This window comes from Carassius auratus, chromosome 38 (assembly GCF_003368295.1).
Source record: "Carassius auratus strain Wakin chromosome 38, ASM336829v1, whole genome shotgun sequence".
Lineage (NCBI taxonomy): Eukaryota > Metazoa > Chordata > Actinopteri > Cypriniformes > Cyprinidae > Carassius > Carassius auratus.
Window position 1 is genome coordinate 729,810 of NC_039280.1, and position 18,846 is coordinate 748,655.

The following is an 18,846-nucleotide window of genomic DNA, read 5'->3' on the forward strand; positions in this document are numbered from 1 at the left end:
ACAAGGACGAGAGAACTGATAAACCTCTGCTGGGTACAAGACACAACACACTCTGACCAGAGACACAGTGTAGTAATATCAATAACAATCAGAGTGATTTCTGAAGATCATGTGACACTGAAAACTGGAGGAATGATGCTGAAAATACAGCGGAGCATCACAGAAATACATTACACTTTAACACAGATTCACACAGAAAACAGATGATTCAATTCAAGAAAATATTTACGTTTTTATTTTTACTTTTTTGAGACTTCTTTCAAAAACAGCTTCAAACTTTTGAACACAGATGTATTTGATTATGTAGAAGAAGAGATGCTAGTAGAAGAGTCGAGTTAAATTTACAAACACTTTTTACATTTTAAGGAAAATGCCTACTTTAATGTTTTGAATAAATGGCTCAAATCTAGTGGTTTGAAGGATGTTGGCAAAGATTGTTTATGACGTGTGTGTGTGTGTGTGTGTCTCTCTCTGTGTGTGCGTGTGTGTGTGTGTGTGCGTGTGTCTGTGTGTCTCTCTGTGTGTGTGTGTGTCTCTCTGTGTGTCTCTGTGTGTGTGTGTGTCTCTCTGTGTGTGTGTGTGTGTGTGTGTGTCTCTGTGTGTGTGTGTGTGTGTGTGTGTCTCTGTGTGTGTGTGTGTCTGTGTGTGTGTGTGTGTGTCTCTGTGTGTGTCTCTGTGTATGTGTGTGTTTCTCTGTGTGTGTGTGTGACTGTGTGTGTCTCTCTGTGTGTGCGTGTCTCTGTGTGTGTGTGTGTCTGTGTGTGTCTGTGTGTGTGTGTGTGTGTGTGTGTGTGAGTGTGTGTCTGTGTGTGTGTCTCTCTCTGTGTGTGTGTGTGTGTGTGTGTGTCTCTCTGTGTGTGTGTGTGTGTGTGTGTGTGTCTGTGTGTGTGTGTGTGTGTGTGTGTCTCTCTCTCTCTGTGTGTGTGTGTGTGTGTCTCTGTGAGTGTCTCTATGTATGTGTGTTTGTCTCTGTGTGTGTGTATGTGTGTCTGTGTGTGTGTGTCTCTGTGTGTGTCTGTGTGTGTGTGTAGATGCGGGTGACTCTGTGGTGGTTCTCTCTGACCGGACGCTGCTGGAGTATCCATTAGAAGCGTTGAGTGTCCTGCAGCAGAAGTGCATCGGCTCCGTCTCTAGAGATCTCTCTCTGCAGGTTCTTCACACACGACTGCAGACGGATGAAGCAGGTGAGCTCACACTCAACACCATCCGTCTCTTCTGATGCACGGATGACAGCCTTGTTTTTCTGCCATAGCACGGTTTTCATATGTAAGAAAAAAAATGTTCAACACTTAAACACTGCATCATCAGAGCAGGTATTTTGGCTTTTATATGATCAGACACATGCTCTTAACATCTGAAAATCATACTCAAATGAAGTTAACAAGGTGTTTGATGACTGATCAGTAATATGCATCGCTAAGAACTTCATCTGAACAACTTTAAAGCTGATTTTAGGTTAAAGGATGTATCTCACCCAAATATTGTCCTGTCCTAACATACATCAATGGAATGATTATTTATTCAGCTTTCTGATCATGTATTAATGTCCGTTTTAAAAAATGGACTGGTTAGTTGTCCAGGGTCACATATATGTAATGACAATAAATAAATAAATAAATGTAATAAGAAAACAATGCTTTCAGCTGCCAATAACAGTGCAGTATTCTGAGCTTCATTTAATGCATTTTTGCATGTTGAATTTGCATATTTCAGCAGATCTTCCTCCAAAATCAGCGCAGAAGATGCAGAAAACCCCACAGATTCCCTCCAGACCTGGTAATGACAAACATACATCAGTCAAACCCTCCTCCATCTTCATCTGCATCTGATCACATCTCACTCATTAACTACATGATCAATCCAACATTCACAAACACAAAGATTGCACTGTTTATCAATTTTCAGGAAGGATTTACAATTGTTCTCAAATGCTTTAGTGTCAGGAATAGGCTCATGAGATGATCTGTGGGGTGTTTTCAGTGTAATAGTGTAAAACTGGAGTACAGTAGAGATCCTGAAGTGACCTTCACATGTTCAGTTCTGTGAGTCCCTGAAGGGAAGTGATGACTAAACACATCCAGAGCTATTTCTGTGGCGTTTAATCATGTGCTGTCAGGATTCATGACCTGTAATCGCTTGCATTCGGGACACGTTTTACATTTTTATTTGTGTTATTAATTGATGCATTTTTAACTCCTGCTCAGCTTCTGCGTGTAAATCGATGAATTAAAAACTAAACGAGATGACGCTCGAAGGCTTTCGGAGCGCTCTTACCCTTCGACAGGATTACAGGAAAACACACTTTAGGGCTGAGACACACTTCACATGTCTGAACTAGTACAAACTAAACACTTGATCAGGATCAGGATCTGAAAACAGCTGCTCAGAATAACTTCAGGTTTGGGCTCTCGGACTGGATCAGATCTGTTTAGCATGGATTATAGAAATACAATTTGTTCATTTTAAACTGGGCAAATATTATAAAATTTGTATTATATAGTGGGTGTGTGTGGATGTATTTATATATATATATATATATATATATATATATATATATATATATATATATATATATAACGTATATATGTGATGTATGTATTTATGTACTGTTAAAAAAAAAAATAATATAAAAAATATATGATAAAAATAATAATATAATAAAATAAATTCATTGATTTTACAAAAAAAAATTTAAAAAAAAGTTTAAGGTAACTGGTTGCAATCAATTTATTTAAGCTACATTTAAATAAACAAATTTAGTTGACTAAAACTTACAACATTTTTTATTTATTTAGCTAAAATAAATTGTTTGCAAACACGTAACTCAAAAAAATAAATGTATTATCATTTTCTTCATTGTATGCTTGTATTACATGATAAAAAGTAATATTTGACAGTTTAAAAATAAATAAAGATTTTACCCATAAAATAATCCCTCAGACAGATGTCAATATCAAAAATAATATATTTAATTTTAACGGTCATTTACCTGTATATATTAATTAAACCACTCAAAAGCAGTTTATAAAAATGCCATCCCTTATTATTAATATATATTTATGTATAATGTATTTTTTTTATTTGATTTTTTTTGTATTTTTTTATTTGTTGTTGGTCAATCTACTGATTCAATCCCATCTAAACTTCAGACTCGTTAAAGAAGAGAACAGATGCTTTGTGTTTGTTCTTTCTCATCTCTTTTCACTATTCGATGTCCGAGACAGAAATCAGGCTGGAAATAGCCACACACAGAATAATTAGGCCACGCTCCACAAGTAGGTCTCTAGAAATGGAGCAGCGAGAGCCTCGTGGATTGAGTAATGTGCTGGATTCGATCCCCAGAGGCAGGACTTCCACCCCTGTGCCTTTAGGACAGATGACTTCACACCGGTCCACTGTCGAGTTTAATTCTCAGTGTTACAGTGACGTGAACGTCCTTTATTCACTACAAGCTGCTCTTCACTGGAAGATGTGCTGTTTAATCTGTTATTTATTTATGTGCTAGTCATTTTATTTATATTTATATTTAATTGTTCATAGGATTTATATGACAGCACATATAAATAACTAAAACTTCAAACCATCAAAAACATTTACAACTAAACCTCAAAAATTAATTAAACTAATGTATATATATATATATATATATATATATATATATATATATATATATATATATATATATATATATATAATAAAAAATAAAAAAATAATAAAAATTAATAAAACTCATAAAAAAATATGAATAGTATATCAGTGATGCTAAAACTCTTTACTTGATAAATTCCTTAAAAATAAACGTGCTTTTCATTACTCTTTTAGTTTATGATTGCATTTATTTATTTATCTATTTATTTATGTTTACATTGATCAAACAACACACTGTATGGAAAAATAAATCACAAAAGTGGAATTCTCCGTTTATAAATCATATAAATAAATAAAAAGCAGTGTTTCGCACAATAGCAAAATGAATACGTTAGTAAAATGTTTAAAAACTTTAATAAAATAAATGTATTTAATTCAAAGAGCAGAAGCAGTTATTTATACAAATGGTGTATAATTTACTAAAATGTTAAAAGTTCATTAAAAAGTAAACATTCCGAAAGCTTTGATGGAGATCCTGTAATTTAATGTGGCTTCATATTTTCATATTTTTAAATAAGATGGTTTCATTGTAAATATGCTGATTATCTCTCAAATGGAAACCCAGTTTAATAAATGATAGAAACCGTCTGAATCTAACATTGTCACCAAAAGGAAAAGTCAGATATTATTATAAAATTAAAATTAAATCTCAATATACCGGTCCATTTCTCTTTCAGAGCATGTCTTATGTCTTGACTTGGGATGTTTTGAGCTTGAAGATCAGTGCAGGGAATAATAACAGACTTAGCATGAAATACTCAAAGACAAACCTGTTTAATAACAGATGATGCAGTATTAGACAGATCAGCTGCATGTGTCTCAGTAACGAAGCTTCACTCTTTCCATGACTCTGATGTGCATCATTACAGTCTCTGGTCTCTTTCTTTGAATAATTATGCCCCAGTTCTCCAGATCTCAGCACTAAAATGCCGTATGCAAATGACTGCACTTGTATTTTTCAGTGTGATTTTTTTTACAGTCATTTTTCAGGGAGTATAACATCAGTCCACACACACTTTAGTGTGTTCATGCTCATGTGATTATCATAAGGGACGGTCATTAGCATAATCTGAACATATTTTAGCGTTGTGTCAAGAAGACATAGAGCCACGCAGTACTTACTAAAGGAGCTATTTGTTATTTTGATACATATTTTGCATAAAACATTGAGCATGCAATGAGGAAATTCACTTTTATACAAATCCCATTCATGCTGTTAGCAAAAAAAAAAAATGTTCTTCTTATTTCTAACTGGCACAAACACAGCACTTTTCTTCTCTTGTCCTTTTACGAGTTTCTGAACGTGTTCATAACACTTTTGCTGACGTTTCATTCTTTGGGTTGTGCTTAACGGAAGAGTTCACAAGCAATGGATGCTCTGCAGTGAATGGGTGCCGTCAGAAGGAGTTTCAGGTTTTGTCTTCTCCAGATGTTCACTGATGGACTGGAGTGCTGTGGATTATTGGGATGTTTTTATCAGACTCTCATTCTGACGGCACCCATTCACTGCAGAGCATCCAATGATGACACACTGATGCAGTGCTACATTTCTACAAACCTGATCTTGGATGACCCGAGAGGGAGATTTTTTATTTTTGCATGAACTTTTCCTGTAGAATAATTATGTTTGCTTCTGGATTTGCAACTATAACTAATTTAACATCTTTTCAAACGAATTGTGACTGTGTTGCGTGACTTTCCTGGAGGCATTACTGAAGTACAAGCGAGCACCGTCGTCAATATTAACCGTCTCTGGTCTTTCTAGACAGAGTTTGGCGCGCCGCTGGTTTGTGTCAGACACTCATTTCCTGTTTTAATAATCTTTCTCGTTGGTGACAGTTGAAAGTGACAATAAAAAGGAAGCCAAAGGTGGCAGAGCGGTCAAGGGAAGAGGCGATCAAAGCCGCGGCATCAAAGCGGTGAGTCTCTAAATGAGTCTGGCGGACGCTGATAGAGATGCAATATAATTTCTCCATCCTTCCCTTTTAACCAGCCTCTTTCGGTCAGTTATATCATGTGTCCACCTCCTGAGTTCACATACAGTGACCTTTAAGCGTGCACTTTCTCCAGCAGGTGCCGGTCAGTCGTGTCCTGCCGCCGAACACCGTCCCAGTGGACACACACAGGTTCAGATGTATCCTTTAAACTACCTTCATCCGTGTGAAACATGAGCGCAGGCATACTTTAGCATTAGCTGCTTGCTACGTGACTGGAGAGGGTTCATCGTTTGGAGAACTGTTTTCTTAACACAGGCTTTAAGATGTAGTTGATGCTCAGGAGGAAGAGGATGGAAAGCAGGCCGGTGAGTCGACTAAAGATGATTCTGATTTCTGAAGATCGTGTGACACTGAAGACTGGAGGAATGATGCTGAAAATACAGATTTGATCACAGAAATGAATTACACTTTAACACAGATTCACACAGAAAACAGATGTTATGAACTGTAAAAATATTTCACAGTTTTTAATGCATTTTTGATCAAAGAAATGCAGCCTTGGTGAACAGAAACATTAAAATACTTTTATTGCTCTTCGGTGACCTGATGCATTAAACTGCTTGAGTCCTCTAGTTTTGTTCTGTAGGACTAGTCATATCCTATTTGAAAAACACAGATCATTTGAGATTTGTACATGAAGATAATGTGGTGATGTCACAGCTGAATTTAACCCTTTCATCTCCCGGTCTGTTCAGATGGCAGCAGTCCAGCAGAAGTCATGAGGAAGACCCTCGACACGTTCTCTTCTCAGTTTACAGCTCTGTGGGAAGGATTCATGAGGCACGAGCACAAGCCCAGGTCTGAGTCTCACACACACTGCTGACTTCAGGCCTGTGACGCAGATATTTATAGGAGCTGGTTTAGTCTCGAGTATTAATGTGTGAAAGTGACGCTCTTCTCTCAGTCTCGCAGATCTGGAGCAGATGCTGGTGTCCTGCAGCGCTTTTATTTACTCTGACACGGAGAACTTCTTCTTCTCCTGCGTCCCGCCGGCCAAGATGGCCTCCCTCAACATGAGCGGTAACAGCGTGCTTCAGTTTCACTGATATACAACATACTGTCCATAACAGCTCCAGACATGCAAAGAAAAGAAAAGAAATAAGTACTAAAGTGGAAAGATGCAGGGGAAAACACTTCCAGACAAGGAGACACTCGACTGGTTTCAGAGAAGGATCGTAAAGCTGTTAGAAAGACCAACCAATCAAACTCAGTCTCACCATACGATAATATCACAATATGAAGTCTACAATATTATATTTTATTGCAATATTTAAAAAAAAAAAGACAAAGAATAAAAAAAGAAAAGAAAAATGTGTACATTTGTAAGTTAAATGATTGAATCTAATGCACTTTGAGAGTTCAAAGTTAATCTCCAGCCCATGTTCTTAACTAAAACTGAAGTCAGAAAAAGTCTTACTGTTTTTATTTTATTTTTATTTTTTTTACAGTCTCAGTCTACATTACATTCACACTGGTGTTTTAGAAAGCCAAACTAATTATAATATAATAATAATAATAACAAGATGACAGTATGATCCTGAGAATGACAGTAATTGTCGTGTTTTGTAAGTGAAAATGAAAATGAATATTTCAGCAGAAACACGTGATTGCTGAAGTATTTGATCCGTTCTCAGCCCATTGTCACACGCATGACATTATTTTATGTCTAATTCTGAATTATGGCTAGAGACTGAACAAAATGCAACCATCTGTGCTTTTAAAGAAAACGCGTTATTTCTGCTTCATCTGTGTGTGTTTCACTGCATCCAAACACAAAATCACAGATATTGTATTTATTCATTTATTTTACTTTTAAAGAAGTATTTTTATACAATTTTTCCACTTTTTTGCAGATTGTTTAGTTAAATTATACATTTTGAAAACTAGTTTGTCATTAAAACAAACCCTTTCACACTTAGTTTTGTTGATTTAATTATGGGATGTGTTTGTATTTATGTTTCTGAACATAGCATCATCAAAATATGTAATATCAGGGTGGTTTTTTTCAGGATGCAGCAAAAAAAAAAAAATATTATAGATTTTGATTAAAATGCATGATAACATTTAAATATGCAACACGATGTGGTCATTTGACGCCAATTTGGCACGCTACACCTTGAAACTGTTGTTGCATAATGTTTAGTTTCATATAAAAAAAAATATTTTTCTTCTGCACTGTAGTGAATGTTTTGCACTCTCAGCATTTTTAAGTTATCGGTTCATTAAGATCAGTGCTTCTCAAACACGTGTTGCAGCATTTGTTTGATAAATGAGATGAGCGTCCACTTCCTGTTGTGCTAATCGTGTCCGCCACAGAAGCGTAGAGGATCAAAACATGTTTAGGAAGCTCCTGCAGATCTGTCCTGCCGCTTCACACGTGTTTGATTTATTTAACTCCTCTTTGTTCTCAGCAGCATGTGTTTCCCTGAACTCTGTCCGGAGTCATTTAACAACAATAAATGTTTGATATTAATAAATTATATTCCTCTGATCAGTGCGGGTGCACACGAGCGCGGATGCTTTGAAGATCTGCTTACAATACTCATGTTCTCACATAAACTGAGATCAAATTCAGATCAGTGTGATTTAGCATCACATCATTGAGATGTTTTTAACTCAAATGCGAGTTGGTGTGATGTTGTGATTGGAGCTGAACGTGATGAACATGTATAAATATTGTTCTCTCTGTGGTGGTTTTTCTGCAGGATGTCAGATGGTTTTTCTCTTTGAAAGCGTTCAGAACAGAGTCAGCGTCCAGAAAAGGTGAAACACTAAACTTTATCACCATACTCTTCTGTGTGCATTAGTCTTCAGGTTTTAATGACTGTGTGTTGATCAGAAGGAATCTCTTTGATGTTGTCTTGAAAACAGAGGAACAGAATTATTCTGTTTGATGTATTGATTTGTATTTATTGATCTCTCGAGGCCACTGCTTCTTTATTAAATCAAAACCAAATGTGTCACTGCAAATGGTTTTATCAGTTTATGAGACAGAACTAGAAGCAAAACCAGTAAAATATTAATTGAAATTAAAAAAAAATAGTGTACATGAAATGTGAACTTATTTTATTTCTTCTAGTTGCAAAGTAATTTTTTCCAGTTTTCATTTAGTTTAACTTGATGTGCTAAAATACTGTACTTAAAAAAAAAGAAATAGATGAATAAAAAATTACAGATAACAAAATAGAAAATGAAAAATGTATATAATTAAAAACTATTAATAAAAAATATATAATAATAAAGTTACACATGTATGGGTATAGATTTTATTTTTATATTTTTATGTTATATTTCCTTTTTTTATTTCATTTTAATTTTTAAAAATGTTGCCAAATTTTTCATGTGTTTTTGCCATTTTTATTATAGCTATTTAATATATCTATATATTTTTTATTGTTTATAGTTATTTCTATAACTATATTTGTATTTAAATTTATATTCTTCATAGTTAAGTTTGTTATTTTAATACTTAAAAGTTAATAAAAATGATAAAGTTGCGGTTACACTTACACTTTAATGTGGTTTTGTTACAGTACAATTATACATCTATAAGTACTGAGTAATATTAATTACCTAGATGCACTTATTATATGATTAAGGCTGGGATTAGGGTTTGTTTTAGGGTTACTTGCATGTAATTATGCATAATTTATTGTTATTAGAATATCAATTGCAAATGTTTTATATATTTTTATGCATTTAAATTAACATTTATTTTATTTCAAGTAACTAAAATGTTTTATGGTTTTAGTTTTAATATAATAACCCTAAATAAACTGCTTCAGTGCTGGATTTATCATAGGTGCATTTGCACAGATTAATGCAGCAAATGTGATAAATGCATATTTCTGTTAAGGTTTATCTTTGTTAACTGTTAGCAGAATATTAATATATAGATGAGCTATGAGATAACCGACATCAAGCTAAAGACACAACTTTGCATTCAACTAAATACGATCAACATTTCCTTTCCGAGGGAATGGAACCCATGACCTTACAGAAAACACTTTCTCATCTCTTGGCTTCATGAGATGTTTTCTGTGCTGATGTTTCTCTCTGGTTCACTGTGAGCTTCTCTTTCTTCAGACGGTCTTCAGACGGTGCGCTGGGCTCGGTGTATCTCTTCACTCTCAGCGGGGTTCGTTCTGTCCTGCTCAACCAGTGGCACAGCAGCGCCTCAGCAAACACACGAAACATGCGCTCGCTCCTGGACAGTGAGTGCATCACACACTTACACCCATGCATCCATCCTAAAACTAATCATACTGCCTTCAGTCGTGGGTTGTGTTCCCAGTGAATGCATGAAGTCATTTTCTACAGGAACGTCCAGATACTATTACACTTGTTGTTGTTTGTTTACATTTCTAATTTCATTTTAATTTAACATTTTAGTCATTTTGTTGTGGAGAAATAAAATTAAAAATTAAGAATTTAATTTAATAAAAAAAAATATTATAATTTTAAATTTAAATTAAAAAAAAATAAATTTTATATATTTAAATATTTCACTCAGTGTTTATTTTATTTCAAGTGCATTTCTCATTTTAATTACGTTTTAAAATACCTATAACTGAAATAAAAATCTATCAAATTTAAATAGACTCGTTTTATGTATTACTTATATATTATTAAACTAGTTAAAACTTTAAAAAATAAACATTAAAAAAATACACATTATAAAAAAAATGACAACTGAAAATGCAAAACTAAAAACATTCAAAATATTAATAAAAACTATAATACTATGTCTATTTTTTCAGTTTTAGTAAAAGACATTATCTCAGAAATATTACTGCATAATGAAATAAAATAAGTTTTCAATGTTTTAGTTTTTAGCTAACATTTATATTAAATACGGGGGAAAAACCTTCAGTTTCAGTTTTAGCTGCTATAATGAATAAGGTGTTATATCACACACTTACAGACACGTGATGCTCGTTCAGAAGCACGTCTGATATCATCTTCATGTGTGTGTCGTGGCTCTAGATCTTCTGAGAGCAGGACTGACGTCAGGACGAGCCGCTCGTGTTTTACACACACTCAGGTCAGAAGAGACAGAAGTCAGCAGAAACCGCTCCGGCCCGACAGGTCTCGTGTGTTTGTTGGCTTTATTCCTGCAGCTTCTGCACATTTGACTGTTTATGCAACTAAATAACCACAAAACACCGAGAGATGACGACCTGTTGTCTTTTCTCTCACAGCAGACGAGAGTTCAGCTGAAGACACACAGAGAAAAACCCCTTCTGCGTTCAACTTTGTTATTTATGGACTTCCTAATCTAGTGGTTACATGAACAACAGTTTCTCTGAAATAAAACTCATTTACTAATATTCTGATATTACACATTGACTTCTCTTTTAGTCTTTAAAGTTAAACGTAAAGAGCATCTATTGTAGACTTTGAAACATTGCTGTCAAACAAATATCGATCATCTGAAACCTTCAGTAATAAATGAAATTCAATCCAAACATGAGCGTCTTTAATATATGTGTACTGTATGTTTGTGTATATTGATCTGTTTGGTGTTATTTCTCTTATATAATGTGTATTTGACAGCCTTTGTGTCTCTATAATTGCATGAAAACAGATGCAGAAACACTTTCTGATCAGTGAAGAAGCAGGAAAACCAGAAAAAGACCCAGATACTGAACAAATAAATGCAGATCTGGTTTGACGTATTCCAGAAAACCCCAAATAATCACGCTAATAATATCTGTAATTAATGCAAACTATGAATTATTCTGAGTTTCTGATTGATTAGTTTCTCGACCCAGTGCAATAAGAACATTATCCATAATCCAGTAAATCATTATTTCTGACTGACTGCTAATCACAGAGCTCTTCAATATTCACACATTTACACTGCAGTGCGTGGAAAGTGTTTAATTCTCATTGATTTTAACAACAACTCCCGTTTTAGATGTTAGTAACTCGAAATTAACTGGTTCATGTGCTTTATTTGCAAAAGAGAAACGAATATGAAGGTGCATTGCTATTTCTGAACAAAATCATAAGCAATGTCAGAAAACAGCAGTGATTTTAATGCAGATCCTATTAATAGAGTCACAGTATTATCAGTTGATTAAATCGTGATGCAGTGCCAGGTTTGTGTTTAGTAGAGCGATCTGCTTTCATCCGCAGTTTAGTGAGTGCTGAAGTTCGAGGGTCAAATAAAGATGGAAGAGATGTGTTTTAAGCCGATTCTTGAAGATGGCTAAGGGCTCAGCTGCTCGGATTGAGTTGGGGAGGTCATTCCACCAGAAGGGAACATTTAATTTAAAAGTCCGTAAAAGTGACTTTGTGCTTCTTTGGGATGAACAATCAAGCGACGTTCACTTGCAGAACGCAAGCTTCTAGAGGCACATAAGTCTGATGTAACGAATTTAGGTAAATGGGTGCAGAGCCAGTGGTAGTTTTGTAGACAAACATCAATGCCTTGAATTTTATACGAGCAGCTATTGGAAGCCCGTGCAAATTGATAAACAGAGGTGTGACGTGTATTCTTTTAGGCTCATAAAAAATGTATCTTGAGTTGTGCAGCATGTTCTGAAAGAAAGGGCTTGATCTTCTTGATGTTGATTAAAGAAAATCTGCAGGATCGGATTTAGATTCGCATTTATATATATATTTTTTTCTTTTTTATAACATTTTCAATTCTGTTTTCTGTTTTCATTTTAATTTTAGTTAAAATGTTTAGACATTCAGTTGTCCAGTTCTTGAAAACTAGATGAAATATATATTTTTTAAATGCCTATAGTTTTTTCGTGTGAGTGAGACACAACAAACATTAGCAGAAATAATAATTATTTATATATATATATATATTTATATATATATAAGTTGCCAAAGCAGCATTTATTATAATTTTGTATATGTCTATACAGTTTTAATTTTCTTTAACATGATTTACTAATAAAATAAATAAACTCAAACTAAAAAATACAAATTAAAAATGAATAAATACTTTTAAAATATATATTAAAATGATAAAAACACACCAAAAAATACTAAAACATTAATGGAAAAAAATCTATAACATTAACAAAATTCATTGTTTTGCAGTTTTGATTGACAGTAATTTAATATATTTCAGTATATATTTATAGCTAAATATCCATGGAGCATTTAAGGCAGTGTAATGATCTGGAACTCTTTGCGATTCTCAAAGTCTTTGTTCCTTACAGATTAAAAACTTGAAGATGAAGATTGAAAAGGAAAAGGAGATTTCACAGACGACTGGAGGCTAAACTGAGAAAATTGGGTTGCTGAGAGGAAAACTGCAGCAAATGAGGTCATCCTCAACAATGACCCTGGACGAGGTCAATACAAGTGAAGACTGAATGAGATACTGATTGGACAAAACTGGTCTGATGATGTCACATCTCTTTAATATGATGTCAGAAACCTTTCTATATAGAGCTTTATACAAGATTGCTTCAAGGCAGCTTCACAGTGATAAAAGAATAGTATCAATGAAGCAAACTTTTCACACTGGCTCCCTATCAAACATTGTATAGATTTTAAAATATTGCTTATTACTTATAAAGCCCTGAATGGTTTAGCACCTCAGTATTTGAATGAGCTCCTTTTACATTATACTCCTCTACGTCCGCTACGTTCTCAAAACTCAGGCAATTTGATAATACCTAGAATATCAAAATCAACTGCGGGCGGCAGATCCTTTTCCTATTTGGCGCCTAAACTCTGGAATAACCTACCTAACATTGTTCGGGAGGCAGACACACTCTTGCAGTTTAAATCTAGATTAAAGACCCGTCTCTTTAACCTGGCATACACATAACATACTTATATGCTTTTAATATCCAAATCCGTTAAAGGATTTTTAGGCTGCATTAATTAGGTAAACTGGAACCGGAAACACTTCACATAACACCGTACTTGCTACATCATTAGAAGAATGGCATCTACACTAATATTAGTCTGTTTCTCTCTTATTCTGAGATCTTATTATCTTATTCTTATTTGGCTTGATCTGGCTTGGACACGTGGTAAGCCGGCTTTTTTTGCCTGCTTTGTACCTGACGTGGGTTGGATGTTCCCCTCAATCTATTTGGGTTCCCCCATTTCTGCCAAGTTGTGTGTGCGGTCTGTGGCATAAGTGGCATGACCCTTTTCTGTGGAAAGGCTTGGTGTATGTCTGTTGCTTCCTTGGTGCTCTCCCACCAAGTGGATAGACAAGCGAATCTGCACAGCATGGTTGGGTTTTGTTCCCAAATGTGTCTCCTAGGGAGTGCAGTGAGGAGTTCCTTTGAATAGGAACGTCTCGGGTAATACATGTAACCATGGTTCCTCGAGAGGGAACAGGATGCTGTACCCCCTCACCATGCCTTCGTCCTGCCTGTTTATGTCTCCTTCAGACAGCTAGGTGGATGATGTATTCAGCAGGTACCCTTTTATACTTCCAGGCACCCTGGCTTTGATTTTATAGTCCAGGTAGGCCAATAGACTGGCATTGTTTCACACATACTTCAGACACCGTGCATTTATGCTGCATTCCCCAAATGTGCCCCATAGGGAGCGCAGCATCTCGTTCCCTCTCGAGGAACCATTGTTACATGTGTAACCTGAGACCTTTTGTGCAGCTAAAATTAGTGGAAGCAAATGACACCGGTGACCCATCTAACAGAGACAATTCTCAGAACATTGTTTTTAAAATTTTATATAAATATTAGGGCAAAATTCTTGAAGTAATGTTTATGGAACATTATTAGAACTTAATGTTTGAAATTCTCATTCTCATAGCATTGAGATGAAATGTTCTGAGATCAACATTCTCGGAATGTCCTAATGTTGCAATATCATTCGTACTTAAGGAATGTTTTTAGAAACGTTTTTGTAACATTTAAAAAAAACATTCAAATCATGACAAGAAAACTGGACATTTTAACATTCTCAAAAATAAAAAATGTTCAAAAAAATGCTTTATTCTGGGTGACAACAAAGTTAGTAGAACATAAAGTAGTAGTCACTAGTCTTTACATTTTTGTGAAGAGCAATGTAATGGTAAAGTGGTACAAAGGAATGTGCCTTTAATGTTCATAAATATTCAGAGAAAATTCTCAAATAATGTTTAGAACATATTTTTGTAAGCCTTGAATATTCAACCGGCTCTTACATTAGAACTGTATTTATTTTGTTGTGTGCATATTTAACTATCTTGTTAATTCATGCGATTCCCTAATTTTTCCCTTGTATTTCACACTCTGTCCTCTGGAATTCTCTAAAGCTTTTGTTCATGAACACAAATGAAAAGGCTGTGCTGCTCTTAAGTAGATTGCTCTTAATGTCCAATTACAGTTCAGTGACTCGGAGCTGTTGTCCTGTCTGGCTTTATTGATCACAGGTGTCCAGAATCTGCTCCTTTCCTCTAGTCTAGTGGCTCTTGTCTGAAACGGACACTATTTCGTGCTCACAAATTGTTTCACAGCTCTCTTGGGATGCTGTGGTCGACAATGAGAAGTAGAGAAACAGGTTATGATTCCAAACCAGGATTGTTTTGCTGGAAAACTGAAATGATTGTGAGCCGATTTGACATGGGCTGAATAAATTGTTTAAACTGAGATGCTGTAAATTGGGAAGGTGCTTCCTGTAAATAGCTGTCAGTGGTCTGGAGCCGATGCTTAAGCATGTGTCAGTGTTTGTGTTTGACACGCAGCTCAGAGACTGCGACAGACTGATGGCTTATGAAATGTAAGTACAGTCAGTCTGTGCCATAGTTCACTAGAACAGAAATAATTGGTATTGATTCCTCAGCAAAGTCATTTTAGCGGCAAATCATTTTAATGAAAAATCCATGCCATCTCATTAGTTAAAGGAATATTTCACACCAATGTCACACACCTGGACTCATTTAGTGTTTTTGCCCCAGTGACCCAGTTTCTGTCTTCCGTGATTAGTTCCCAGGTGTGTCAATTATCTTCCTCATGTGTTCCATGTCCCTGTTAATTTAGTTATTCCATCCACCTGTGTTTCCCATTATCCTTTGTACTTAAGCCTTGTCCTTTCAGTTCTGTTTGGTCGGGTCTTCATTCATCACTTGCTACTTACGTGTGTCTACCTCTGTGCTCCATGTTGGATATCCCCTGTGTTGGATATATTAAAAGCCTTATTCTGTTTATCCTCGACTCCGTATTCCTTCAGGCAGCGTAAAACCGTGACAGAAGACCCGACCAGAAAAAGAAAATAGAAAACTGCGTGTTTTTTCCCTCCGTTTTGTTTTTGTGTTTTCAAAGTCTTTTTGTTTCTTAGTGTCTATGGATCCCCTCTATCGTCCCGAATTCCTCATCCTCCTGCTGAAGCAGGAAGGACGTTCTCTCGAGGACCATACCAAACAGTTTTTCCTATTAGCTAATGCCACCAGCTACCCGGACGGCGCGCTCTGCACCTTCTACAACACCAGCCTGAACTCCAAATGCAGAGCGTTGTCGTCCGAAGATGGTCCTCGAGAGGATTTCGCCGCATACGTGGAGTGGACTCTGGCGAGAAATGGGTCACCTCTCACCGTCTGCCCCATAGAGGACCTCGCCAGCCCCACTCCCGACCCAGAGACCAGCCAGCCACCATCACGCCGCACGGAGCCAGAGCCCACCGCAGCCGCAGAGTCCGAGCCATCCACTGACAGGGAGCCGGATCTCGAGAGCGCGACTGACCAGGTGTGTGAGCCGGCAACACTGTGCATCGTGGGAGTCCTCGTGGAGATCGAGGGCATGGAGGAAAGCCCTGCCCACACTCCTGCAACTGAGGGTGAGCTGTATACAGTCTCTGAAAGTTATATGGAGCAAGTTCTGGATCTGATGGACTGGTCTACGGAGGTAATCCCTAATATTCCTGTTTCCCCGCTGGTTCCGTCCAGCCCTGATTCCCCTGTATACCCTCTCAGTCTCCCACTCCTACCTCCTCCAGTCATTTCCTCTGCTCCATTTCCGCTGGTTCCGCCCAGCCCTGAGTTTTCTGTTTCTCCGCTGGTTCCGCCCAGCCCTGAGTTTTCTGTTTCTCCGCTGGTTACGCCCAGCCCTGAGTTTTCTGTTTCTCCGCTGGTTCCGCCCAGCCCTGAGTTTTCTGTTTCTCCGCTGGTTACGCCCAGCCCTGAGTTTTCTGTTTCTCCGCTGGTTCCGCCCAGCCCTGAGTTTTCTGTTTCTCCGCTGGTTACGCCCAGCCCTGAGTTTTCTGTTTCTCCGCTGGTTACGCCCAGCTCTGAATCTTCTGTGTCTCCGCTGGTTCCGCCCAGCTCTGAATCTTCTGTGTCTCCGCTGGTTCCGCCCAGCTCTGAATCTTCTGTGTCTCCGCTGGTTCCGCCCAGCTCTGAATCTTCTGTGTCTCCGCTGGTTCCACCCAGCTCTGAATCTTCTGTGTCTCCGCTGGTTCCGCCCAGCCATGATTTTTCTGTTTCACCGCTGGTTCCGCCCAGCTCTGAATCTTCTGTGTCTCCGCTGGTTCCGCCCAGCTCTGAGTTTCCTGTTTCTCCGCTGGTTCCGCCCAGCCCTGAGTTTTCTGTTTCTCCGCTGGTTCCGTCCAGCCCTGAGTTTCCTGTATCTCCGCTGGTTCCGCCCAGCTCTGAATCTTCTGTGTCTCCGCTGGTTCCGCCCAGCTCTGAATCTTCTGTGTCTCCGCTGGTTCCGCCCAGCTCTGAATTTTCTGTGTCTCCGCTGGTTCCGCCCAGCTCTGAATCTTCTGTGTTTCCTGTATTCCCTCCCAGCCTCCCTCTCCCGCCTCCTCCCAAACCTGCTGGTCCCTCTACTCCTCTTTCGCTGGTTCCGTCCAGTCCTGATCCTCCTGTCCTTCCTCCCATCCTTCTCCTCTCTCCTCCTCCTAGACCAGCCAGTTCCTCGTCATCCCTGCTGGTGCCAGCCAGTCCCGCAGCTCACCCTCAGTCCGCGCCATCGGGGCGCGGTGGTTCGCCGCTGGACTGCCAGTCTCCAGCTCCGCCTTGGCGTGTTAAGGCCCTGTCTCCGCCTCCAGCCTCCGAGCCCTGGACTCCTCCTCGGTCCTTCGACCCAGCGGCTCCGCCTTGGCTCTTAGCTCCCTCGTCTCCACCGTGGCCTGTCATCCCACCTGCTCCACCGGGCTCCCTCGTCCCTCCGGCTCCACCTTGGTCAGTCGTCGACCATCCGCCGCCTCGGGACTCCACTCCTCTGGTTCCACCTCGTCACTCCATCCCTCCGGCTCTGTCAGGCTCCTCCTTCCCTCCGGTTCCACCTCCATCCTCGGTCGCTCCGGCTCCACATCGCTCTGCCAGGACCCTGCCTCCGCCTTGGTCGCCTGAGCCTTCAGCTCCACCTAGGCCCTCCGGATCCTCGACGTCACCCTGGCTCTGCGGCTGTGCTGCTCCATCTTGGGCTCCTCACCCACCGGTGCAGTCTCCGCCTGTCGGCCCCCTGGTGTCGTCGACCCTTCCTTCACCATGGCTCCTCCCGCCGTCGACTCCACCTTGGATCTCCGTCCTGGCTGGTCTCTGGTGGACCATCTGGCTCCTCCTGCTCCTGTCTCCTCCCTGGCTCCTCCCTCCGTCGTCTCCTCCCTGGCTCCTCCTTCTGTGGTCCCTGTCTGCTGGCCCCCTCCTGGGAGTCCGTCCTCCACCGGAACCTCCTCCCAAGTTCCCACCCACGCCTCCCTCTGTTGTTTCTACGGTGCGAGGACGCACCTACCGGGAGGGGGGAGTACTGTCACACACCTGGACTCATTTAGTGTTTTTGCCCCAGTGACCCAGTTTCTGTCTTCCGTGATTAGTTCCCAGGTGTGTCAATTATCTTCCTCATGTGTTCCATGTCCCTGTTAATTTAGTTATTCCATCCACCTGTGTTTCCCATTATCCTTTGTACTTAAGCCTTGTCCTTTCAGTTCTGTTTGGTCGGGTCTTCATTCATCACTTGCTACTTACGTGTGTCTACCTCTGTGCTCCATGTTGGATATCCCCTGTGTTGGATATATTAAAAGCCTTATTCTGTTTATCCTCGACTCCGTATTCCTTCAGGCAGCGTAAAACCGTGACAACCAAAAAGGTCACCCTTAGGCCATACAAGATTATGAAGAGTTTGTTTCTTCATCAGATTTGGAGATCTTGGTCCCGATCTTTGATGACCTGATGGGTAGCCCATATTAAACAGACTTTCATTTTTGCATGAACTATTCCTTTTTCTAAAGAAGTTAATGGACCGGAACCTTATTGTAAAGTGATACCAAA

At 38.6% G+C, this 18,846-nt stretch overlaps 1 protein-coding gene across 1 annotated transcript in view; it reads left to right on the forward strand.

Moving 5' to 3' along the window:
- Positions 1 to 11,113, forward strand: part of cfap46 (cilia and flagella associated protein 46) — a 77,127-nt gene extending 66,014 nt beyond the window's left edge. The window contains exons 49-60 of the mRNA XM_026223354.1: positions 1 to 33; positions 1,032 to 1,184; positions 1,717 to 1,776; positions 5,488 to 5,567; positions 5,719 to 5,782; positions 5,909 to 5,950; positions 6,341 to 6,443; positions 6,550 to 6,665; positions 8,351 to 8,408; positions 9,732 to 9,859; positions 10,632 to 10,733; positions 10,847 to 11,113. The exon at positions 1 to 33 is cut by the window's left edge and continues 44 nt beyond it. Coding sequence (XP_026079139.1) covers positions 1 to 33; positions 1,032 to 1,184; positions 1,717 to 1,776; positions 5,488 to 5,567; positions 5,719 to 5,782; positions 5,909 to 5,950; positions 6,341 to 6,443; positions 6,550 to 6,665; positions 8,351 to 8,408; positions 9,732 to 9,859; positions 10,632 to 10,733; positions 10,847 to 10,938 — 1,031 coding nt within the window. The 3' untranslated portion in view covers positions 10,939 to 11,113. The remainder of the gene's footprint in view (positions 34 to 1,031; positions 1,185 to 1,716; positions 1,777 to 5,487; positions 5,568 to 5,718; positions 5,783 to 5,908; positions 5,951 to 6,340; positions 6,444 to 6,549; positions 6,666 to 8,350; positions 8,409 to 9,731; positions 9,860 to 10,631; positions 10,734 to 10,846) is intronic.
- The last annotated feature ends 7,733 nt before the right edge of the window (positions 11,114 to 18,846 follow it).